This window comes from Hoplias malabaricus, chromosome 6, assembly GCF_029633855.1.
Source record: "Hoplias malabaricus isolate fHopMal1 chromosome 6, fHopMal1.hap1, whole genome shotgun sequence".
Taxonomy (NCBI): Eukaryota; Metazoa; Chordata; class Actinopteri; order Characiformes; family Erythrinidae; genus Hoplias; species Hoplias malabaricus.
In genome coordinates, this window is record NC_089805.1 from 638,945 (window position 1) to 666,091 (window position 27,147).

Consider the following 27,147-nt stretch of genomic DNA (forward strand, 5'->3'; position numbering starts at 1 on the left):
TCCATGTCACCAACAGCACAGTGATGATTTACAATATTGTAGACACCTGTGATGCTAATTAGTGGACACACCTTGATTTAACATGGTCACATTATTTTCAGGGGAAACATCTTTTTTGTCCAGGCCTTTTAATGAGTTTACTTTTTAAAAAATTCAATGTCAGATTTCCATTTGATAATTTTCATAGGATTTTTATGTATTATTACTTTTGTCAGTTTCAAGTTATTTCTGTGACCATCAAGGGTTTTTCTTTCATTAACCGAGGGGTACCAACAATTTTGTCCACGTGTGTATTTGTTGAAGCATGTATTTATTTTGTTAATTTGTTGCCATATTTATTCATTTGGGGCGGTACGGTGGTGCAGCAGGTAGTGTCGCAGTCACACAGCTCCAGGGGCCTGGAGGATGTGGGTTCAATTCCCGCTCCGGCTGACTGTCTGTGAAGAGTGTGGTGTGTTCTCTCTGTGTCTGCGTGGGTTTCCTCCGGGTGACTATCTGTGAGGAGTGTGGTGTGTTCTCTCTGTGTCTGCGTGGGTTTCCTCCGGGTGACTGTCTGTGAGGAGTGTGTTGTGTTCTCTCTGTGTCTGCGTGGGTTTCCTCCGGGTGACTGTCTGTGAGGAGTGTGGTGTGTTCTCCCTGGGTCTGCGTGGGTCTCCTCCGGGTGACTGTCTGTGAGGAGTGTGGTGTGTTCTCTCTGTGTCTGTGTGGGTTACCTCCAGGTGACTGTCTGTGAGGAGTGTGCTACCCAATGATTCCAGGTAGGCTCTGGACCCCCACGACCCTGAATTGGATAAGCCGTGACAGATAATGAATGAATAAATGAATTTATTCACTGACTGAAACTCTGCATTTGCTCCCTCTGTACGTGGATAGTCCCTGCCTGCAGCACCGAAGGACTCCACCAGAGACTGAAAAGAGACAGAGCTGAAATAGCTCCACACATGACTCCTTTTATGCTCTTCCATTGTGTCTGTGCCTACAAGCTGAGAAAATGACTTACACATTACACACTCTCCCAGGCGGAAGAAAAAGTAGTTCCCACCAACAAGTTTATTTAGACAAGATCAATTGTTTAGTTACTTTCATCTATGTTCCTGGTAAATGATATACATTACATCAAATGACTGAAGTATCAAAAGTATCAATATTTTGATTTGAAAAGCGATTTTAGAGCATAGAGGTCAGGTATCGGAGGTATTGATATTTCACTCAGGTGTGCTAGTACTAACGGCAGCATTGGCAGAAAGGGCCAGGATCCACACCATCAAAGGCATCATTGAAGTTATTCCCTCATCTGAACGCTCAATGACCGTGGGTGGTTACAGAGTGAGTAAAGCAGTACTCAAACATCATTCAGTGGCAAAAAAACAAATGGTATCCTGAAATGCAGCGTGCAGCCGAGAAGCACACGGAAAAGTACATCAAATGTTTTGTCAAATGTTTTATCAGTTTTCTTTAGTGATTTTCTTTAAGTGAATTTTGATAAGGAATCAGAATCAATTCTTATTGGCCACACATGCTCACACACACAAGGAATATGGTCTTGGTTCCTGTAGCTCCACAGTACTGCAAACATCCATACATCCCTAACACACACAAAGACTCACATTCACATGCACAGACACACCTATAAAACACACACTCGTGTAAAGTCATACGTGTAAAATGTGTGTTCACACGGAATTTGTGACATGAAAATCACAGGACGGTTGCTGTGCACAATAGCATCAAATTGTCAACAGATGGCATAGTGAGGTAAGTGATTAGTATTCATATGGTGTGGGTGAGATGTTGACAGGCAACACTGAATTCATCACTCTGCTGCTCCGATTTATTAATCGCTTAATTAGCTTTATTGTTTTGGTCAGGGAATCAGCCGGTCAGCGCAGGTGTTTCAAAATAAGCAATAATTAGACATATTGCTTTAGTAGGAACATGTTTACAGTCATCAAAATAAAACAAAACTCTTCATCTGCATCGCTAACATCTACTTTCTGAAAAAAGGGGATATTGATGGAGTTGATTTACAAACTATCTTATTGCATGTGCGGTTTTCAGTCAAACACTTATCTGAAGAAGGACTTTACAGTGATTTGCCAGTTTTTTCAATGGTTAAGAATCTAGGGCATGCAAGTTCATTCATTCATTCATTATCTGTAACTGCTGATCCAGTTCAGCTGGGTCCAGAGCCTACCTGGAATCATTGGGCACAAGGCGGGAATACACCCTGGAGGGGGCGCCAGTCCTTCACAGGGCGACACACACACTCACACATTCACTCACACACTCACACCTACGGACACTTTTAAGTCGCCAATCCACCTACCAACGTGTGTATTTGGACAGTTGGAGGAAACCAGAGCGCCCAGAGGAAACCCACGCAGACACAGGGAGAACACACCACACTCCTCACAGACAGTCACCCGGAGGAAACCCACGCAGACACAGAGAGAACACGCCACACTCCTCACAGACAGTCACCCGGAGGAAACCCACGCAGACACAGAGAGAACACGCCACACTCCTCACAGACAGTCACCCGGAGGAAACCCACGCAGACACAGGGAGAACACACCACACTCCTCACAGACAGTCACCCGGAGCGGGAATCAAACCCACAACCTCCAGGTCCCTGGAGCTGTGTGACTGCGACACTACCTGCTACGCCACCGTGCTGCCCCAGCAAGCAAGTTATTATTATTTTTTTTTTATTTTACAATTCTTAACTTTCTGTGTAAATACAAGCTGTGCACATACAGCTAAGTGCTCAGCATTTATCTTGTGCTTTCTTGCCCCTTTGGCCCTTGTGTGGAATGAAAATAAAGTTAGACAAAATTGGTGCATTGCCAAATTATAAGGGGGTCTATAAATTATTCAGTATAGATTATATGCATTACAGGAACAATGCTGCTATTTGTGTAATTTCCAACTCATCCATATGGCCATATGATGAGGCCTCTCGCTTTTTCACTGCTGCATCTGTTTAACTTTACGTGAATGCTGAAAGCTGTACCCAGCACACATGTAAGGACGTTTTGTCAAATCATTCTTTAAGTTTCAGCAATAGAACTGTATTTGTTTTAATTAGACCACCAAACCAAGTAGACCGTGTTTTTCTTCATTTCTGCTGCAGTAAGCTTTGCATGAAATGTGTGCGATAGAAACTGGTCTAATGTGTTCACGAAGCCCCAGTGTCAATAAATGGGTTAAATATACCAAGGCTCTCTGTCTGATATGCTAGACATTCTCTGCACCTGGAGGTGTTTAGACAGCAAATGTAGACATCCAAATGTTGAGAAACATGAAAAGAGATGAAGATTTTGTTCTATTGCTGCTCTATAGTGGGGTATTATTGACTAATTTTGGCAGTTTTAGATTATTTAATGTGGAACTGACTCTAAATTTGGGAGATCACCACCAGCACGAAAATAAACACAAACCAAAACTACTGCAAACCAAAACAACTCAAATTACAAAGGAGTTTCTGTGGTAATGCTTAAAAATACTTACATACAAGTTAAACTTTAGCCATGAACAAAAAACCCCACTCATTTTGTTCCCTTGTTGCTTGGTTCCCGTGTTTTGTTTTAGCTGAATTCTGCTCCCGAGTCGTCTGGGCCCATGTAAGTTTTAGTCTTTTGATTTTCATTTTGAAACCACGAGTGGAAAACAGTGAATGACTCTATGCTTTTATATGGTTTGTATTCGTAATTTAATTAAAATGTTCTCTGCTGCTTTTTCTGTTCACAGAGCTGCTGTTTTAACCACGACAGCGCCAGAACAATAAATAAACATATAGAAAAAAAGTGTCACAGTTTATCCACTAAGGACTGGCGCCCCCTCCAGGATGTGTTCCTGCCTTGCGCCCAATGATTCCGGGTAGGCTCCGGACCCACCGCGACCCTGAACTGGATAAGGGCTACAGACAATGAATGAATGAGTGGGTTCAGATAAAAGTGATATATGATAAAACTGTAAATGATGCAGGGTTCTTAAACATCCTATTGAGCTTTTAAACTGTGAGGACAACTTTTAAAAATAGCATAAAAATAAAGGTGCCTCTAGTTGCACTGACCTGGCTCTAGAAAACAAACTGATGGATATTTTCCTGTTTTTGTTCCCATTCGACTTCAGAATCAGTAACTGGATAATTTCTCATTTTCCCATTCACATTTCATTTACCCAGCATGCCACAGAGGACAATACAACGTACTGCTGATGACTCCGTCTAGATCCACTGCATGATAAAGCTTTATTTGAGGCTCTGTGCTATTTGTGGAGCTTTTTTGGCTTAGGGCTGTCATCACTGTTCGTGGTGAAGAACTTTTTTGGTGAAAGGTTTTTTTTCTGGTTTCCGGAACCAATTTACGTTGATGGAAATATTCAGAATAGTTCCAAATTAGGTTCGCGGATGGGAACTAAACTGGTTCCACATTGCAGGACTAGGGCTGACGGAACAAGGAACCAAAATGTAGGACAAACTTTGCTAAATAGACAAAATTAATGATCCAGAATCCAAACATTCAACATGAAAAGTTTACATTTGTCCCTAAATCTGACAGGGAACTAGCCAGGAAGCCTTATAGGAAACCGGCTGAGCAACCTGACAAAGACCTGTTGGGCTGTTGACAAGGAACTGGATTGACAGCTTGTCAGGGAAACAGCCAGTTGGCAAGAAAACTCAAGACCATTGCTTCTATGTCCTGGGCAGCAGAGGCTGGAGCGAGATTGGGCTAGACCCCAGGGAAATAGGCAGGAGATGGCTGAACAACAAGGACAGGGACAGAAACAAGGAGGCCAGCTGAACTGGATGATAGAAAGCCAGCTTTAGGTCACCTAAGGGAGCAGACGTTTAAAAATTTGCATTACCAGGTTCAAGTAAAGTGATTTTTAAAATTGTTTTGCCTTAAAGTGACACAGATACGGCCACAGATATGTATAGGATATGTATTCATTTGTGGGCATGTGACATGAATGTGAAAAATCAGATTGCATTTCTTGTGTCTTTTCGTCTGTACACTTATGGTTAGTGCTGTCGTCATCAGCAAGCAGCAGCAGCAGCAGCAGCAGCAGCGGGCTGTGTCACAAATGGCTATGTGCTTCCTACATAGTGCACAGCACAAGTGACATAACTATAGCATCGGCACCAAAATAATGCACTGAATATTAATGTTAGAAAAAGAAAAGTGCAGATGATAGCTGATTATAAATGAATGTGTGACAGACGTATTGCACGTGTTACTTGGGTGTAGAAGCTGTTCTGTAAAGAGCTACATTGTGTGATAAGGCTGAGGGACCCATTTAGAACAGAGCAATATATATGTATCAGTGCGCACAAGCCTCTGTTTCAGAGTCAGATTCATTCACATTACAGACAAATAGAGTTTAGAAGCTTTCTTCATGCTGTTGTGAGTGGTGCAGCCATTATCAGTACCACCATCATTTTATCTCTAGCCTTAGCACATTTACATTTCTCATCTGTGCTTCTTAGCGGTAGCTCCAATGCCTCTCTCCCAAACCACGCTGTGCTCAAAATGTACCTGGCAGAAAAAAAAACATATTAATGCTATTATTACTTTCTTTCTTCGGTCCTACAATTGCTCTTTATCACTCAAAGCTGCCCTTCACCGTTTATTTAACCCCTCAACTGGATTTTCAAGATAGAAGACATCACTTCTCCATCCAAAGAAAATTATTTCTGCACCTGTGTCATTTTTCCGTTCATGAATCCCCAACATGGGCTCAATTTAACCCTCGTTCTTGCCCCATCTAAAGTTGTCATTCAATTTCTCTTGTATTTGTCGAGTACAAGGGAGGGTAGTTTCAGATGTAATGTAATGTAAAGTTACACACCCTAATTACGGGGAAACGATGCTGTATCATTTTACAGCATCTCCTCACCTACCCACCCACTTAGAAGCCCTGATTTTCACCTCCACTGCCATCATAAATGCTATATATGAGACTGTGCAACCTGCCATTATGCCTATCTTCAGCTGCTGCAAAGACATATCACACTCCCCTGTGTTACAGCACAACAGGATATCATCAGACTAATGATATATGACACGTGTCCCTCCTACCACTCCCATCACTGAATGAAAATACTCAGCCATCTTAGATTCCCTCATTAATAGTGTTTTACTCTAAAACATGACGTATATGGACTTGTTAAATTTGAACAAACAGTAATACACACTACAAATGGTTCTAAAGAGGCCACTGAAAGAAACATTTGAACGCATAAAGACATTTTGACTGATTTAAAGTATCTTCTGTATAACAGAAATCTGATAGTAAATAGAACGTTCCAAAACTTTACTCAGTGAAAGTTTATCTTACATCAAAAGATCGTGAGGAGTGTGGTGTGTTCTCTCTGTGTCTGCGTGGGTTTCCTCCGGGTGACTGTCTGTGAGGAGTGTGGTGTGTTCTCCCTGTGTCTGCGTGGGTTTCCTCCGGGTGACTGTCTGTGAGGAGTGTGGTGTGTTCTCTCTGTGTCTGCGTGGGTTTCCTCCGGGTGACTGTCTGTGAGGAGTGTGGTGTGTTCTCCCTGTGTCTGCGTGGGTTTCCTCCGGGTGACTGTCTGTGAGGAGTGTGGTGTGTTCTCTCTGTGTCTGCGTGGGTTTCCTCCGGGTGACTGTCTGTGAGGAGTGTGGTGTTTTCTCTCTGTGTCTGCGTGGGTTTCCTCCGGGTGACTGTCTGTGAGGAGTGTGGTGTGTTCTCTCTGTGTCTGCGTGGGTTTCCTCCGGGTGACTGTCTGTGAGGAGTGTGGTGTGTCCTCCCTGTGTCTGCGTGGGTTTCCTCCGGGTGACTGTCTGTGAGGAGTGTGGTGTGTTCTCTCTGTGTCTGCGTGGGTTTCCTCCAGGTGACTGTCTGTGAGGAGTGTGCTGTGTTCTCTCTGTGTTTGAATGGGTTTCCTCTGGGTGACTGTCTGTGAGGAGTGTGGTGTGTTCTCCCTGTGTCTGCGTGGGTTTCCTCCGGGTGACTGTCTGTGAGGAGTGTGGTGTGTTCTCCCTGTGTCTGCGTGGGTTTCCTCCGGGTGACTGTCTGTGAGGAGTGTGGTGTGTTCTCTCTGTGTCTGCGTGGGTTTCCTCCGGGTGACTGTCTGTGAGGAGTGTGGTGTGTTCTCTCTGTGTCTGCGTGGGTTTCCTCCGGGTGACTGTCTGTGAGGAGTGTGGTGTGTTCTCTCTGTGTCTGCGTGGGTTTCCTCCGGGTGACTGTCTGTGAGGAGTGTGGTGTGTTCTCTCTGTGTCTGCGTGGGTTTCCTCCGGGTGACTGTCTGTGAGGAGTGTGGTGTGTTCTCTCTGTGTCTGCGTGGGTTTCCTCCGGGTGACTGTCTGTGAGGAGTCTGGTGTGTTCTCCCTGTGTCTGCGTGGGTTTCCTCCGGGTGACTGTCTGTGAGGAGTGTGGTGTGTTCTCCCTGTGTCTGCGTGGGTTTCCTCCCGCAGTCAAAAAACACACGCTGGTAGGTAGATTGGCGAATCAAAAGTGTCCATAGGTGTGAGTGTGTGTTGCCAAAATCATCACACAAACCAAACCAAAAACAGTACCACAGCATTCTACACAACAACAGCAGAAAACTTCAATTAGAAAAAAAAATAAAACATTTTCTCTGAGGATGTGGGACATGATGAGAATATTTTGCATACCCATGCCTTCAAACAGTCTCTTATGGGTCTCTAAGGCCATGCCACACATTAACCCTGCTACTAGTAAAGTAAGTAAATGATGAGGACAGAGAAGTTAAACTCTGTTTGAACTCAAGGCAGTTATCTGAAACAATTACCGCATCTACACCTAATGAACCGGCCCCCAATTCCACTAGTTTCATGGTAAAGAGTTGTTTTACAGAATAAAGCAATAATACTGTTAAAACTGGCTATACATTAAAATTCTGAACTTCTTATTAAGAATAATGGAACAGTATTTTTGAAAAACTGTTTTATTGCAATTTTCAATACAGTGTGAGTCAGCAGTTCCACAGTTTCACTTCTCTGCTGCTTCTTCAGGTCCAGTTCATGGGGGCAGCAGTCCAAGCAAAGAGGTCGAGACATAAATCTCTCCAGAATTTTTCTGGGTGTTCACCCTGTCGGACATACCTGGGCATCTTACCTGGGAGGCATCCAGGAGGCATTCTAACCAGATGCCTGAACCACCTCGACTGGCTCCTCTCAAAGCCGAGCAGCAGTGGCTCCACTCTGAGTCTCTTTGGGATGTCCAAACTCCTCACTCTATCTCTGAGGGAACGTCCAGACACCCTGTGGAGTTCTGCAGAGCAATACGTTATTATTAGTTATCTTTTATTTAGCTGATGCTTGGCACTGGGCAGAAGTCCACATTCTAAAGCTAGAACTGTACAACTGATCATCTTCACAGGATGAATTCATATGTTATATGTTTCTACCAGTCTAGGGTGTGTACTATCCCAGTAAACAATTATTCGTTGATTCAACGTTGAAATAATGTAATGACTGCCGTCTAATGAAAGTTCTCTTAAGGTTGAAAATGAAAGTTGAAAAGACGTCCAAACACAGACATTGAAAAGACGACTATTAGACGTATTTTGGACGTCCATTAACGTTATCGATTGGTCACTACTTAACTAACTTATTAAGATGGATTTTGGACGTCCATTGACGTTTAAAATATGTCCTTGACGGAAAGACTACTTTTAGACCTATTTTGAATGTCCAGAGATGTTCCTTGTTTACTGGGATATCACTGTTAATTTTTAAGAGGCTAGTGGTTTTGACCACAGAATTTGTTGTGTCTAAGACTGTGTATCTAGTACAGTTAACTCTAATTGGCTGATAAAGACAACAGAGGGTCGCAAAGCAAAAATGTCTTAATTGGACTAACTTCTTGTTGAAAAAATGGTTCCACTTTAAGGCCATTCTCAGTTTATGTGATACATGCTCTTAACAGAGAAGCGTGTTTTTCAGCGGGCGGTCTACTTTAAGCAAAATCGTTCCTTTTTTTGCTAAAAACCGGCGACTTGTGAAGCCGCGTAGGGTTCCCAACCTTTCGGGCACTGTGTGTGACGCTACATGACGTCATACCCGAATTCCCCCACCCCCTCCACTCCACTCCACACTCGGTCCAGCGGAAGGAGTCTGGATGCTGCCTAAAAACCCACACACATCTTTTCTCGCCACGAAGCAAGACAAGGACGCCGTTTACCTGTCCACACACTCCGGAACCGCGAGCACTTTCTGATCTTTCATGTGTGGATCTGTCTCGAGGTCAAGAACGGCGAGACACAACGCGAATTCGTCTTGAGTAAATCTGTAATCCACGGACTTGGATTTTGCTCTCAGTCCGAGAACAACACAGATGTCTCTCAAAGTGGGGTGCACGTCGCGCGACGACCATTCATGACTGAGAATCTGTGGCACTGAGGATTGTCTATTGTCAGTACTGTGTTGTTGAAGGAAGATCGTCGAGCGATACGGACGCCTCCGACGCTAAAATGGGGACTCGTTTCCAGATCCTTGGTTTCATTCTTCTGTGCAGCCGAGGTAAAGTGGGGTTTGATAAGTTCTTCTGTCTTAGCGAGTTGCAGCTCAGTCGCTTCTTTTTCACAGTGGTAAATGACACTTGGAGCTGTCTCCAGTCAGACGTCCCAGGTGGCGGACCGCGCTGGTAGCGTGAGTTATTAGTGGATGCGGACGAGCCGTGACGTCCTGTTTATACTGTGAGGTCAAAGTTAAGAAGAGGTAAACTGCGCTCACCAACATCCCCTACGTTAGTTTTGTTGTGGTTCGCCATGTTAACGCTAGGTGTGGCCTCGCGGGTGATTCTCAGAACGTTTAAAGGCAGCAGGTGGGATTGGCCGCTAAACACTCTCTAATCCCTCCAAGCGACGGAGCTCTCTGCTTTTCACCTCGACGGGTTTCATTTGTTGTTTAAATGCGTTACATAAGTGATACGTGTGCGAGAATCGGTCAAACGCAACAGGGTGTTTTAGAGGCGCCCGAGGATACTTTTGCTTTCGCTGTGCTGTTTATGTTTTTTTCTCAGAGTTAATGAGCGCAACAGTTTTACCTGGAGGGTTTTTGTTTGTTTATTTATTTATTTATTTTGTTTGCGAAGCCGAATTTTGCTAATAACTTGATCCTAAAGTAGAGAATTGTCCAAAAACAAAGTTTTTCAGCTATTTTCAATGGTATGGACTTGGTTCTGGGTTAAAGTTATGTCTGTGATGACCTCCCAGTAAACATTTAGCCGTTGATTCAACGTTGTAATAACGTAACGACTGCCGTCTAATCAACGTTCTCTTAAGGTTGAAAATGAAAGTTGAAAAGACGTCCAAACACAGACATTGAAAAGACGACTATTAGACGTATTTTGGACGTCCATTGACGTTATTAATTGGTCCCGAAATAAATGACTTGTATAAAACTCGTTTTGGACGTCCACTGACGTTATCGATTGGTCACCACTTAACTAACTTATTAAGATGGATTTTGGACGTCCATTGACGTTTAAAATGTGTCTTTGACGGACAGACTACTTTTAGACCTATTTTGAACGTCCAGAGACGTTCCTTGTTTACTGGGCTGAGCCCTGCTTTGTAAATACACCCTGACATTTACAATCACATATCAATGTTTTGAATTTGTGTAAGTCCGGGGTTGAATAATTAGATGTCATTAAGTTCCGTGTCTCGTCATATGCCTGGGGAGATCTGCGGATGCAGTGATGCACGTGACATGAACACATTTTTTGAACGCGCTCCACGGTGGTGGATGTCTTTTCACTTGATTGAATGCTGGTGTGTCAACTTTGGCTTATTTGAATGTGTCTGTTTGTTTTTTTAAGGCTTCAAAATGATCTTGCTTTGTCCTTGATGTATTTTCAATGCTTTTGAGAATGACAAAAATAGAACAGTTGAATTACAATGAACTATTAGAGTTCAGTAAGAAAGTCTGGTCAGCTGTAGTTAACTCACACTAAGTTTATGAGACAGTGCTTTCCTTGTTCAACAACAGACCTCTTTGAGTCTGCACAGTGATGTGTTGCCTGTTTTGCAACAGGTGACCGTGTTGTTGCATGGCTCTGAATGTATGGCATGGCTTAAGATGAAAACCACCGCTACACAAGAGACCGGTCTGTCTTTCTGACACCCACTTTCCCCCACACACTTACATGGGGGGAAAAGTGGCCATATTGAATGCTTTTTGCAGAACCCTACACCCCCACCTCCCTTTTCTCTTTTAAAAGCAGCATTCAACTCTTCCTCCAGAGCCATTGTTCTATTAGCATTAGTCATTGGTGAACTGAACCCCCCCCCAGCTTCTTTCCTAATGCCTTGCCTTTATAATTCTAATACATTATTGGAATCTGAGGGTAAGAGATCTGCAAATAAGGCAAAGGGCTTCCTACAAAAAGACCTAGTCCTATCCCCAGTCTCACCCTTTACTCATAAACATATTAATGACTGGCACGTTTGATTGCATTGGTACTAGAATATTGTACAGAACATAATGCAACTTAAATAGCCACAATTGTTCATTGTGCAAATACACCGAACAATCACTGGATTAGTTACAGCTAAGTTGTCTCTACATTCACTGTCCGTTTTATTAGCTCCACTAGCCATAGGAGGATATTGTTTTTCAACATTTGCATACTTTCTAATCCCCATTTCACGCTGCCCTTCAATGGTGAGCACCACCACAGAGCAGGCGTGATGGGTGGTGGGTAATTCTCCGTCATTTTGTACTGGTGTGTGTTGTGCTGGTACAAGTAGATCAGACACAGCAGTGCTGCTCGAATTTTAAACTCTGTTGAGTCATTGTCTCCTCTGGTAGACACACCTCCTCCCATGCTTTGTCAACAGTGTGTGTAGGAACAAGGAGGTGGTCGTAATGCTATGGTCGATCCTTGTGTGTAAACGTATACTGAGGGGTTGAGAATTTTTTCGACAGCCCGAAGGATTTGTTCACAGCCTAATTCAATTGCAAACAATCTGAAAGTCAAAGGCTCTACCAAGTAATTGATTTTTGCCACAGCCTTTGTGTGCGACAGGTCCAATCATGTTCACTTGATTCAGAGAATATATGGTCGCTGTGGATGTGCACTCTGTGCCTCAGAGCTAGAAAATCAAGTCAGTGTTAAGCTCTGTCTCTCTCTCTCTCTCTCTCTCTCTCTCTCTCTCTCTCTCTCTGAGATATATTGCTCTTTTGCTCTTGCAATCCGTGTCTCTTCTTTCAGTCTGACCACCCCATCTAGCAATACGATGTGTCCTCCTCCTCATCCTGTGCATTCAGTCCGTCTTTCAGTGGGTTGTGCCAACCTATTGTACAGAGAGCTCCCATTAGTGCAGGCTAGAGGGCTCTTGGTGCCTCAGCCTTGAAGCCCTGCCACCCACCACTGTTCCTGGATGAAACGAAGGCTAAAGAGATGGATTTTTGCGTGGGTTCTGAGATCACCTTCTTTCATTTTTCCGTGAACTTACAGAAAAAAGTTTTTCTTATTTCTGCTGTTGTTGTTTACTTTCTTTTCATTCTTGTCTCACTTCTGACCTCCGTGTGAAAATGTAAACATTCTCTATCGCATGTGTAGCACAACTGCTTAAAGCTGATGAGCCAGTATAGTGTCGAATGCCTTGGTTGTGGGCAGTGAACTATTAAAGCCTAACAGTGTTCTGTAGAAGGATATAAGCTACACAATTCATCCTTCACTCTCTCTCTCTCTCTCTCTCTCTCGAGGAGAAGCGAGAGTGGTTTTTAATTACCATCTTTATCTTCTGAAGCTTCCTGCTCGCTAGACATTCCCTTGTACGATTGGTGACACTGGGGGCTTTTAATTGTGTTGCTACAAATATGTGTGTGTCAGTATGTGTCTTAATCAGTCAGTCAGAACCCATTTTGGTCTCATCGACAGACCTTGACGATTGAAGGATGATTTGAAGTCCCCTAATTGGAAAATGTTTGTTAAAATCTCTCTCAATTAAAACCCATACTCTCTGCTTTAACATTGTGTTTATTTCAAAAAAGACAGAGGGGAAAATATTCAACGCAAAACTGGGAAGCCACTGAGGGGAAAGCTTGTTGTTTTTTCTTATGTTTATTGACCCTTTTAGTGAAAACAGAGGTAGTTCAGAAAATAACATTTATTTATACACCACTTTTCACACGTCACATTATGCTTCACAAAAACATTGCACAACATTGATACAAAACATATACAACACATCCATTTGAGAAATAAAAAAACACGCAGCCTGGAACTTACAGATTATTCAAATGCCTGCTTAAATAATATGTCTTTAGCTGCTATTTAAATGGTACCACAGCATCACCACTTTAGGTGGAATTGTGTAAGACAATACTTTATTTTAGTTAATTTAATCTAAATAAACGTGTTCACCTGCTTTTACATGGATATCAAATACAAAGTATTGAGCAAAAGTAACGCACTGATTATTCATGGAGTGGACAGCAAGGACAGAAACAGAGACTGTGTTTAATTATAAGAGTAAATGTTTCAGAAGCTGTGAGATGTTATCTGCTTTCCTGTAAAAGGATTTAGTCCGTTTGTGAGCCTACGTAAACTATGGGCCTCCCTAGGTTTAAAATAGAAGTAGAATTGTATGTCATCTGCAAATATTAAAGTAATATTACAACTTTTAAAAATCTGCCCCAAAAGCAGCACGTTTATTTAAAAATAAAGGGAAAGAATATGGAAGAAACACGGCTTTAGGACTGAACCCTGAGGAACACCATAGGATAACTGAGAAGAATCTGACACAATATATACAATGGTTTCTGTAAAACTCTTCTCAGTTAAATAAGATATAGACATAGTAAATTCACCAGTGTTAAATCAACAGTATTAGTGTAAACACGGAGAGTGTTAAATAATTACACTAACAGTGTAACACTAACAGGATATGATTTTCTTTTTTTTGTTTTGTTTTGTTTCCGGCGCCCAAATGGTGGAATGAACTTCCTATGGGTGTCTGAACGGCACAATCGTTTGTTGTATTCAAACACTGACTGAAGCCATAGCTCTTCCAACAGTACTTATATCAGCACTAATTTTGCACTTATTAAAGGTCTACAACTATTCTCCCTGTAGTGCTGTTTCCAAAACTTACAGTGAATACTGTGTTTCTCCATAGCCATAGTTTTTGATTGGCCACAACCCTATTTTTTTTTTTTACCAAAATGGGTCTTAGATATAGGCCAATGCACAACAGGGTCTAAACTAGGTTTCTTCATTAATGCCTAAATAGTAGCATGTTTAAACTACTAAAATATATTAAAACGTATAAAATAACATCAATATTAATAATATTTGGCAGTCTAAAAGTTTGAAAAATAGAGAAGGTGGAATTACACCCAGACGTCTAGAAGATGGCTTCATTAATAATAGAGGAGGAGAAGAAATATATATGGAAATAAATAAATAAATAAGAGCAGTTATGAGAAGTTAGGAGCAGCACTTATTCTTTCTGCAGTCTTCCTCCTGGTTTATAGAATTGAAATGACAGGCATGTCTCAATCCAGCGACTTAAACCCTAGAGAGAATTTTACAGCAACACTTCTGAAGTAGGGTGGTAGGGTGACAGGCTAATGCTTCTGGAGGTTTCTATGGTCTTTAACTTATAGTGTAAATAGAATGACTTTCATGGGGGAAATTGCTTAAATGTCTACTCAAGCAGTTGTTTGAGCCTTTTCTGTCTCAAGGCTTGAGTTTGTTTGCACGGCTCTGATTATTTTATTGCTCCTCTTTGCTTGGCTAAAGTTTTACTGCAGTTGAAATATATTTTCCCATTTATAGTGATTGAGAAGGATAAAAATCTTTTAATGTGAAACAGGAAGAGATGGAGTCCTCTGTTAATGAGGAACTGCTGTTTGTATTGTCATGAAGCTGAGAAAGTGTTCACACAGAGATAAATATGAATCCATTATCATACACATCTTGGACATATTTGAACTGGCCTGTGGATAGATGAACACATGTCACCATTATGACCTCATAAGTCATAGGCAGTATAACAACACGCAGTCATTTTTGTGATATAGCACATGACTATACATTTTAGTGAATCATTTTATGCATGTGTCTGTGTAAAAGTGCAGTATCATGTAATCATCTATCCTAATATTTTGTCATTATTTTAATAATATAATACTGTAGCAGAAGCAGTACTTGTTATTTCCATTGCATATATTTTTTTGATATTATATTTTACTGGGATTTGTGGCTTTAAAAATATGTTTTTGTTCATTATTTATAAAATGGTACAGCAGTCTGTATTCATTTTTGTCTTTATTTAGGTGTTAGATTCATGTTACAACACATACACTGAGTATGAGAGGTTGTAATATCAGAACTACTTTAGAAATCTAAATAAAGCTTTTTGGTATTTAATAGTGTCCAGGGCGTCACGGTGGTGCTCCAGGGACCTAGAGGTTGTGGGTTCGATTCCCGCTCCGGGTGACTGTCTGTGAGGAGTGTGGTGTGTTCTCCCTGTGTCTGCGTGGGTTTCCTCCGGGTGACTGTCTGTGAGGAGTGTGGTGTGTTCTCCCTGTGTCTGCGTGGGTTTCCTCCGGGTGACTGTCTGTAAGGAGTGTGGTGTGTTCTCCCTGTGTCTGCGTGGGTTTCCTCCGGGTGACTGTCTGTGAGGAGTGTGGTGTGTTCTCCCTGTGTCTGCGTGGGTTTCCTCCGGGTGACTGTCTGTAAGGAGTGTGGTGTGTTCTCCCTGTGTCTGCGTGGGTTTCCTCCGGGTGACTGTCTGTGAGGAGTGTGGTGTGTTCTCCCTGTGTCTGCGTGGGTTTCCTCCGGGTGACTGTCTGTGAGGAGTGTGGTGTGTTCTCCCTGTGTCTGCGTGGGTTTCCTCCGGGTGACTGTCTGTGAGGAGTGTGCTGTGTTCTCTCTGTGTTTGAGTGGGTTTCCTCTGGGTGACTGTCTGTGAGGAGTGTGGTGTGTTCTCCCTGTGTCTGCGTGGGTTTCCTCTGGGTGACTGTCTGTGAGGAGTGTGGTGTGTTCTCCCTGTGTCTGCGTGGGTTTCCTCTGGGTGACTGTCTGTGAGGAGTGTGGTGTGTTCTCCCTGTGTCTGCGTGGGTTTCCTCCGGGTGACTGTCTGTAAGGAGTGTGGTGTGTTCTCCCTGTGTTTGAGTGGGTTTCCTTCGGGTGACTGTCTGTGAGGAGTGTGGTGTGTTCTCCCTGTGTTTGAGTGGGTTTCCTCCGGGTGACTGTCTGTGAGGAGTGTGGTGTGTTCTCTCTGTGTCTGCGTGGGTTTCCTCCGGGTGACTGTCTGTGAGGAGTGTGGTGTGTTCTCCCTGTGTCTGTGTGGGTTTCCTCCAGGTGACCTATACTTACCCCACAGGGTAAGAAATACTCAGCTCAAACACAAAACATCACACATTGAGATGTGTGCTATTCCAGGCCAGGACTTACTCAGATTAATGCCTTTTCTTTACTACAAATATCCATTCCAGGATTTTCTACTGATATGAACCCAATAGAGATACCCGTTATTTAAATTGTACCATTTTCACTGATTTCTCAAATGGAATATATTGGGAATAATATTGTTATATTTTGTTGCATATTCCTCACTTTTAATCTCCACCAACTCACATACAGATGACAAAAACTCACATAGAAACTGACCCTTTGCAGCTGTTGGCTCTTAGATTCTTAGTCTGTGCAGAGTTTCCGAGGCCAAGTTTGGCAGGACTGGCTTAACTGCTGCTATTTGTGGAGCTTTACACGCTTGGATTTACCGTATGTTGACACACTTTCTCTCTGGTTAGTGTCAACTCCAACATCCTTTTCTCCAAATAATGAACGGAATTCCCTTTTTAGTCATGGGGTTTAAGAGGAAGAAAATGTGTGTATGTGTAAGCACATTTATATGCTTACAGGGACAATTTACAGCCAGCAGAAATCAAGAAATTGGCATTTTTTTGATGGTTGATGATAACCTTTTTATATGGGGGCTGCAGCAGCTATTTGATCCACAGAGCGACTCACACCTTTTTTGTGATGGATACCACAGCCAGTATTCTGTGTCATATTTGACCCATAACACCACAAATGTCACTTTTTTATTACCGACATTCAGAGGTGACTATAATGATGAGAACTTCTTTTGTTGTGTTAATGTAGTTGTTTCTGAGGATTTCATGGAATCTTCTTCCAATACAAAAAAGCAAAGGGTAAAAAAATGGGTCAAATTTGACCCAAACACAATATAAGGGTTAAGAGGATACTCACATTTACATGAGCCTTACGTCTTAGACAACTGTGTATGTATTTTATTGTCTGAGCCATGACCCGTGCTGCATTATTGTAAGTTCTCTTCATTAAAGCCTCTTTGTCAGAGCTTTGCCTGTTTAATGATAATTCCTTGAAATTTTTACTCAGCTAATTAAGATATTCTTAAAAGATATTTTAAATGAATGAATGAACATTTATTTAACTCCCTTCAAAAAATACAAGGGAGCATTTCATCACATCAGATGGTTTTCTTCTCTTTTTTAATTGATTGACAGGGCAGCCCTAATATACATACTTCATATATAAAAGTGTGTGTGTGTGTGTGTGAGAGAGAGAGAGAGAGAAAGAGAAGGTTAAGAAAAGGTTCAAGACAATTAACAAATCACAGATTCTTGGTTTTATTGTATTCATTTTACAAACCATGAAAACCTTTCAAACATTAATTCACCTATTAATTAAATTAAGTCGTTCTAAACATAATTCAACATATTTTCTCATGAAATATAAACAGCATTTTACTAAACATTCATTCATTCATTCATTCATTGTCTGTAACCCTTATCCAGTTCAGGGGCGCGGTGGGTCCGGAGCCTACCTGGAATCATTGGGCGCAAGACAGGAATACACCCTGGAGGGGGCGCCAGTCCTTCACAGGGCAACACAGACACACACATTCACTCACTCACACCTACATTTAAGTTGCCAATCCACCTACCAACCTGTGTTTTTTGGACCGTGGGAGGAAAATTAAAAATGAGTTGTATATTGTGTGATGGAAATTATGCCAAATAATGAAATTGAAAACAGTTTATATATAAACCATTTTTAGTAAGAGGTGTGTGATCACCTTGGGAAAACCAAGCATAACTGAACTGTATCATAAGAAAAGTTTTTGATTTCAAGTGTTTTTAAGTTTTGAGCAATGAATGTGACACAGGAATGTTGTGAATACTTTAAAGGAAAAGCCTACAGTTGTGGAGAAACGCTGTTCTCTGGTTTGTTTATATTCAGAAGAGCATTGTCTTTTAAGGTAGAAAAGTATTCTTGAGGGGAAAGAGTTTGTACATGCCTGAGTGTTTGAATTATCACAGAAAGTCATTTGTAAATCGAGTCGCATGCTTTTAAACATTTCTTTGCTGTCGAAAAACTAGCATTCCTGATCGAGACCCTTTTTTTTACCCCTTTCCAGACATTGGGACTTTGTGAACACATTAGACAGATTTTGAGCATGCAAACAGACTAAAGACCTAACAAACGGAGAGATCCGCCCAACATCTGCCCAATTTGATAAAAAAGTGTTTTTTGATTAAAATCACGAATGCCACCTTTAAGAGAAGTGTTGCAATGTCTATTCATTAACATTTTGCCAGTTGGTCATTTACTGAACCCCACCACACACTGGTTAAATTATCATAGAACCAGGTGAAAGTTGTTTTCTTTTTTTTTCTATTATTTTCTATTTTGTTTCTTTTCTTTGCTTTGCTTTTTTAAAGCCTCTGGAATACTAAATATGAGTTTTCCTTCCAATTAATTATTTAAGCATGTTATGTGTTATATATGATGTTAAAGTTGAAGCAAGTGTTATAGAAAAAGAACATTTCAAAAATTTACTCAGTGACCAGGGTTGGAAACCATTGATAAAGTTCTATTATTATTGTTATTATATTATTATTTTGTAAAATGCAATAAAAACAATTACATTTATTTATACTTTTTTAGTTGTTTGGGAATTGTGCGTACAATTATTTCCAGCTTTGAACATTGACTTTTTGTCAATTCTTGCTTGAAACCAAACTCCAGCTGCTCAAAAGTCTGTGGTCTGATTATCCTCACAATGATGTAATGAATGACTGGCAGGCAAGCCAGTCAAGCAAATACTCTACACCTATGAAGCCATGCTGGAGTAGCAGGTGCAGAATGAGGCCTAGTACTGTTTTGCTGAAATATCCATAGATTAAATATGACTCTTTAATAGCAGCACATGCCTCTCTCTACTGTCAATATACACCTCCATGGTACTGACAGTGGGACATGGACCAGGGATGAGAAAGGCTAAAACATAGCTCCGTTAGCTCGAATACATCCTAAATACCCTGCATTCGGTTCGCAGCTTGGGCATGTGCATGTTTTGTGTGGGTCCTAATGTTTGTATCCCAGCCCGAGAGTGTATTTAAACTCTTCTAAATTAATCAGATAGCCCATATAGAAGATTATTGTGGAAAGGGGGATGAAGCTGAGACATGCGATTTAGTTGTTTTGCTGGACGAATAGAGCCATTACACATTAAATGGAAACTTGTTGACTCTTGGTTCCAATTCTACGTTTACTAGCTCTGCCCTACATTTTCCACAAATATTTCCACTAATAATGCCTTCTTTTTACAAATTACCATTACCTTATATACTGCTCTCTCTCTCATTTCCCCCCCTTTCTTCCTTTCATGTTTTTTCCCTTATGTTCTGAGGGAGTTTTCCTTGCCACGGTTGGCTTGCTCACGTGGGGTTAGGACCCGCGTTTCTGTAAAGCTGTTTTGTCACAACACCCGTTGTAAAAAGCACTCTATAAAGAAAATGGAACAATTCACAGAGAATTACCATAAAGCAGTCAGATTTGACATTGTTCATTCATCACTTTGATAGTCTCAGTCTTCACAAGATGTCCTTTATAAATGATTGGCAGCGGATGCAGGCAGAATGCTCTCTAATCTGCTTGAGACAATGCAGGCATCTACAGCTGTGATGCCAGCGATGCCGACAATGTGCAGTTCCTTGGCATGCGGCAGAGATTATGCAGACCAGTGCCCATGATAATGCCAGAGCCACTGGCTGGTGTAAGTGCTTAAGACGAGGGAATTTTTTTGTTGGGGGGGGGGGGGCAGAGGCAGTTGTGGTAGGGTGAATTAAGGCTGTTGTGGGGGCTTAGGCTCATATTTGAATGATGAGTCATACTACACAAACAAGGAATGCAGTACCTAACCAGCAGCTGGATGTGTGCATGAAAGCACATAAGTGCATTGTAAGTAGCTGTTTCAAGGAATCATCAGAACAAAGCAAATACACCTCAGGACATAGACATTTTTATCTTAAGGCAGGTTTCTGCAAGCACTCACAGATACACACACCTGCTTACAATGGTTTAATGCTCTGGGTATGGAAGCATGCGCCATGGTTGGTCCTGTGGACAGATGTTCTTACGGTTTGTGGGGTGTTTGAACAAAATTCACATATCTTTTAAAGTGTGTGTGTGTGAATATTTAGATTTAAATATGTTTTATAGTGGTTGTGTATTAGAAAATTACATTTTTTAACACCGTAATCGCTGTGTGAGATTACACGGTGCTTGTATATTTGATTATGTCTGTTTTTGTGTGCTCGGCTCAAGTTGCTCAACACTCACTCACACATTACATTACCTTACATGGGCAGTAGAGCAAGACAGCACAGTTACTGGGTGCTGCAAGGTGATCTGTAACATAATCGCATTCACCCTCCTTCTGTCTGCATTTCTTCATTTAATGCATCGCCTTTCTTTCTTTCTTTGCTTCTTTCTTAGTTTTTTTTTGTTTCTTTCTTTCTGTTTACTTCCGTTATCTTCACTTGCCCTCATTTCATTTTTTGCACCCAATCCCAAAGATGTTTACTAAAGATGTTTAGGCAAACAAGGAACAAGACTGAATTTTTAGAGGATGCATATTTTATTAAATCTCTGCCAGATAGATGTCATAAAGAGGCCTAAGGTTTCCTGTCATGGAATTGGCTTCGATCTGAAAGTGTTTGCTGTGCTGGTTTGCAGCTTCAAATGCATCAGCTAGGACAAAAGCTGACAAAATGGGCAAGGAATAAAAACATATCTGTGCTCTTCCTCAGACAAGGTCTTATCAGGATGATTACTTGTGAAAGCTAAATTGGCTTCCCACCATCTGTCTTTAACCGCCTCTTATTCTTTCAGCCTTTGTTCTCTAGCTCCTGATTGCTCTCTTGCTGCCTTATTTCTCTTTTGGCTTCTGTCCTTCCTTATGTTGTTTCATTGGATTTGGGACTTGTTATGTTATGTATCCAACGATTAACGTATATAATACATAGTTGTAGAGTGTAGTGTAATAAACATGTGCTTTTCCCAGTAGTGTTTCTTTACATGCAGTTTAAACCAGTTCTGTTTTACAGAATGCTTTTCTAATCACTCCTTTGTGTGTTGACCATTTGCACTGGCCACGTTATCACTACGTATTAATAAAGCCATATCTATATTTTGTACTGTAGTGTTCCCATTTTCCTCTCTTTTTGCAAGCTCAGTCCTTTCCCCTTTTTCTGCTCCACCATCAGACCCTCTTCCATTTGCTTCTCACTTTTCTTGCATAGCCTTAATTACAGTTTGACTACAGGAATTATAACACTTTCCTTCCCTTTCCTCTATCCTCCCACTCCTCCTCCTCCTCCTCCTCCTTTTCCAATTCTGTTCTATCTATCTTCCCAGAGTAATTCTCCTCTACCATTAAGAATATGTAAATACAGTAAATGATCGTGCCAGAGATAACAGGCTCCTCTCCGTTTTCTCTGGTCCGGTTCTGCGGTCTCCTCTGTTCTGGACGCAGTCCCCCTCATCTGTCACTCTCAGACAGAGCAGTGTTCCTGGAAGCTGTCACAGAAAGACATGTTTATTTTTCCTATCTCTTTTCTCTTTCATTTGCACGCACCTTTGAAGCCTCACTCTGGTGCTGCTTTCCCCGAGGTGCTTCCGCCATACATTGTTACACATGTGTGTTTGCTCTTCCATTGAAGCAAAACAGGTTACTGGCATCACTGGTTTTCTTGCAAATGTGCAGCACATACATGCAACTGTTAGCAGGACAGTTAGCAGATAATATATATATTTTAAGTTTAGATAAGTGTCCATGCTTCATATTTGAGCACTATGTTTAGAACTAATAGGAAGCCTGTTGTGTAAGCAGCCTCTATTGCGTGTTATAATTATGTGAGCAACACGGGGATTTAGCGAGATATACGCTTAAAATAGAAGGAGTTATTTACATTTTGGTTTCCCTCATACGAATATCTCTGAAAGAGCAAAATAATCTGTTCCCATGTTGATTAATATAAATAGTACATGTGTACAGTATGTGGTTGGCTGATACACTGACTGATAACTGGATCAGCCTTGGACCTACCTTGTATCTACACTCATTTATCAGCTCTGATGACCATACAGGAGCACTTTGTAGTTCTACACTTACACACTGTAGTCCACCTGTTTCTCTCCATACGTTCTTATCCCCATTTTACCCTGTCCTTAAATGGTCAGGACCATTGCAGGGCAGGTATGATATGGGTGGTAGATCATACTCAGCACTGCAGTGACACTGATGTGTTAGTGTGGATCAGACACAGCAGTCCACTCACTTTCCACTCTGTTAGAGAGACCTACTTCTTTGGTCCACCCTGTAGGTATAACATCGGAGACAGTAGCTCATCTGTTGCTGCACAGCTTGTGTTGCTAGTCCTTCATCATTAGTACAGAATGCTGTTGGCTGGATACCTTTGGTTGGTAGACCAACCTTGACACTCTAGAAGCCCTGCTGTGTTTGATCCACGCATACCAGCACAACACACACTATCTTACCTGCTCTGTCCTGTGTGGGTCCTGACTTTTGAAGAGCAGGGTGAAATTGGATGATAAAGTATACAGAAGACTACAATCTGTAATTGTAGAACTGCAAAGTGTTCCTCTATGGACACTGAAGCTGATAAAAAGGATAGTACGTGTGGATACAAGTTTATCTAGTGATGGTTCTGTGTATATTATGTGCTGATATGAGAAAATTGAATATTGGTATGAACAGCATACCAATTTTGGAATTAGAGGCAAACTTGACACCTTGGTTGTGGTAATGCACTCTTGCTTACGTATATGTGTAAAGTTGCTGCTAAAAACTTTATAAAAAAGACCAGCATAATGCAATTTTCTAAACAGAAGATACCAATTCACTCCATCAAATCTCCCCTGATTACTACCTGCTACCCAGTTTAAACAGTGTCCGGTGTGCAGTAGTTTTTATGCTATTGTCTTTCGGCCAATAAAATGATCTGCTAAAGCTGTATACTGTCACATCTCATATGCTTTGTAAAATGTATTAATAGTCTGCCACACCATGCTAATTCCCCTTTATGTTTGGATTATCCTTTCATTGCTAGCATTTAGCTATATATGGATGTGTTGCTGGGATATTTGATTTTCCCATTTTATTTAGAAATTTTATTCCAGATTTAGAAACACAATAAAATAGTACAAACATGGAAATTCCCTACAAAGACAGGAACTCTGTGTTTGGGTGTTGTACATTCTTTAGCTGATGATTCCTGTATTGCAGTATAGATGCCCTTTACTCTGCAGCTCATTCCTGTTCTAGCTGTGCGCTCCGACAGACCGTTTGCAATGCCATCAATCTCTTGCTGCCCAAAATGGCGGTGTGCACGACAAAAACCATCTTATCTCCCTTCATCTAAATGCCTGTCTACACTTCTCCCAACTTCTTGTGAGAAACTGAGAGATAAAAATAGAGGCTAGTTTTTGGCTTCAACATTAACTGAATGTTCAGTGGAAAACAGGGCAAAGTGTTTATGATGATTAGGGATCCATGCATTTTTCTGTACTTGTATTCTTGTTTAAACCAGTTCGGTTCTGAACGAATGCGCAAGTTTCATCCTTTCTCTTTTTTTGCTGTATTTGACTAAGAGAATAGCCATCAGTTTATATATATATCTGGATTTTGTATATGAAAAGACCAAAGAACATACACATTAGTGTTCATATCTATCTATCTATCTATCTATATATATATATATATATATATATATATATATATAATTGATAGTGGTAAAGGAATGGTAAATTATTTATACTGTTTATTATAATATACTGTTTATTCTTGTGCACTGTTTGCCATGCAGTGCCCTGAATGTGCATGTCAGCCATGAATAGATTAAAATAAAATTCATAATAAGTAAAAAAGCTTGTTGGCAAATTTTATTAACGTGTTTCCTGAACCATTCCTAACACAGCAGTAATATAATATTGTCACCAACTGGCAGAAGCAGCATGTCACTGCTAGGTTGAAGTGGCCAATGCATTAATAGATATCCAAGGGACAGCAGCATTTATGGTAGGAAGCTAACCATAGAGTAGAGCTGTGTTTCTCAACCCTGGTTCTGGATGCACCCTGCCATACACGTGTATTCCTTTCTCTTCTCCCTACACACTCGATTCACCTAACCAGTTAATGAATAAGTACTTTCAGACTTGCAGTGTTTATGTAAAAGCAGGGAAGTCACTAACACTGTGCAGGGTAGGGTCCCAACAAGACTTGGGTTGAGCGACACTGGACTAGAGGATGTTTTTTTTTGTTGTACTACACTTACTACCTCTGTGAGAAAGGTATCGTCATGACCGCCGCAGCTTGTATAACCTGGGAGTTCACAGACATTTTTCCCCAAATGGATAAATAATCAAGTAGGTTATTTACATTCAGCAGTTTTCTTCTAAAGCTTTTGACATACCTTTGTTTAACATGGAACATCCTGGTCTTGTAATCTTTGCATTTTCTTTAAGAAGCAGTTACAAAGTTCACATAAAGTATAGAGCAACTTACAGTGAAATGAACTGTGAAAACACATAGATATATCATTTCTATATATGAATTTATCAAACGAAAAAAATCAGTATGCAGCCCAGTCCCCTTTCATTGTCCTGACAGTGCATGTTCTACTAAAAAAAAAGCCCAACTGGTGAGCTGTCCAGTTATTTTATCTCCAGTTCACATTCTTTGGCCTCTAAGCTGCTCAAAATGCTACACAAGGCTACTAGTTTTTGGCTGTTTGCTTGCAGCATTTTCAATTATGAAGGGAACTGATAGACTGTTTAAGGGCATTTTCACACGTGTAGTTTGTTTGCTCTGGTCCGAATCATTTATATTATTCGTGATTTTGGAGTGTTTTCCCCTTGGTTTGGTTTGTGTTCACGTTTGGGAAAATCCAAAATGTGTCACAGCAAACAACCATAATTATCTCACAGCTGATTGGTCAGATCTGATTGAGTGTTTTTACCTATGCAGAGATTTTGTGTGAAGTTAAACAGAAAAGCTGTTTAAAATGCGAAACGAGTCATGTTTCCATCCAGGGCACTTTTGTGAACAAACTTGAGATTATGTAGGACCCCGTGATCAGAGACGAAAAATGAGGGAGAGATGTGAGAGGGTCGTTTATACCAAAAAGCTTGATTTGATAGTTTTTTGATGGGCGTCTGTGTCGTTTCTGTGGTATAGAGCTTGTTCTTAATGTTTTGAGTGGAAAGTAAATTGCTGGGTGGTCTCTGACTTTTGCGCAGTGCAGCTGCGTGTCGACCATATTCCACACATGCTCTAAAATAAGCTTGGGTGGTGATCCCCGTGTATAAACCAGCTGAAACGTCATCATTTATTGGAAAAACACTTTTCCATCGCCCTTTTAGCATATTCTAACTTTTCCAACCCGTCAGGGCTTTTTTTTGCGAGGTTTGGGTGCTTTTTCGAATTCATTTTTTCATCCAGGTTTATTCATAATTCACAAAAACCCAGTGGATGGAAAACCGCCAACTGACGTGTCCAGTTTGTTGGAGAGAAATTAAAAATCTTGTGGCTCACAGCCTCCAAATGTGCTCCAAAGATATTCTTAAAAATGATCTCAAAAACTTTCACCATGTTTGTGTTTAAGAGTTTGTTTGGTTGTGGGTTGTTGTGTTCCTCATCTGAGTGTGTATACATTTTTCAAGCCTGCCAAAATGAACTGCAGAAAGGGTGAAAACAAACCAGAAATAGATTTAACTGGACCAAAAATGCAGGTGTGAAAACATCATTAGAGCCAGGGCGGGAGCTCGCTTTGGGTTTGTTAATGAAGCCAAACATGTATTATTTATGTGTTATCCTGGTGATTAGAATTTAAAAGCTTTAAGTGAAACTATCAAACATTTTATCAAACCTTTGCCGCACTGTTATCAATTACCTGGCTACTGCAATATACACTGCTGTCGTTTTATCACTCAGGCTAAAAGATACCAAGTGCATTGCCATTATGTGCTCGCTGTAGTTCTCTGCAGTACATACATGTAGATGTTGATGTGTCTTTTAAGTCCAGCACTGTGCCCTCAAGAACAGTCTTAAAAGAGTTTTAAAAAGTAAGAAGCCCAGTGATTACTGTGTATTTAAATGAATAAAGTTACTTTACAGTTACATAGATATGTAATTAATATTTACATTTAAATTTATATAACAAGGTTTTGTGTTTGGTTTAATGTTAAAAAAGACATGTTTAAATCTTGACAGAATTTCTGGTTAGAAGCACAAATGTGTGAAATGTGAATTCGCAGTAGAGATGCACTGCTTTTCTAAAACTGAAACCAATTTTGATTTTAAAATATTGAATATGGATGTAACACTTGATTATTATTTTAAAAGAATATGCTTTTTTGCACATCATGTAAGATGAGGGTCTAAATGAAGCCATTATGCTCAAACTATTCAAGCATCCTTCTAGCGTACGTGAAGACGTACGCAGTGATCAAAACAATGTTTAAATTTGTTACGAGTTTAATTCTGACTTAACCATTTTTGAATATGAAATAATATGAGTTTATAACACACTGTAGTTCTGTGCTGCTCTCTCTCTCTCTCTCTCTCTCTCTCTCTCTCTCTCTCTCTCTCTCTCTCTGTGTCTGTCTGTCTGTCTGTCTGTCTATGTATGTGTTGGGGTTCAGTAAAGAGGGCAAGTGAGATACAGACTTGGGAACGTTCACTGGAGAGGATGGAAACAGACACTGGGGACCTTTGGGACAGGGCCTTAACCTTCCCTTCTACTGCATGTGTGTGAGTGTGTGTTTTAGATG

At 40.9% G+C, this 27,147-nt stretch overlaps 1 protein-coding gene across 1 annotated transcript in view; it reads left to right on the forward strand.

Moving 5' to 3' along the window:
- The first annotated feature begins 9,337 nt into the window (after positions 1-9,337).
- Positions 9,338-27,147, forward strand: part of pvrl2l (PVR cell adhesion molecule related 2 like) — a 125,092-nt gene continuing 107,282 nt past the window's right edge. Inside the window, exon 1 of the mRNA XM_066675079.1 lies at positions 9,338-9,518. Coding sequence (XP_066531176.1) covers positions 9,470-9,518 — 49 coding nt within the window. The 5' untranslated portion in view covers positions 9,338-9,469. The remainder of the gene's footprint in view (positions 9,519-27,147) is intronic.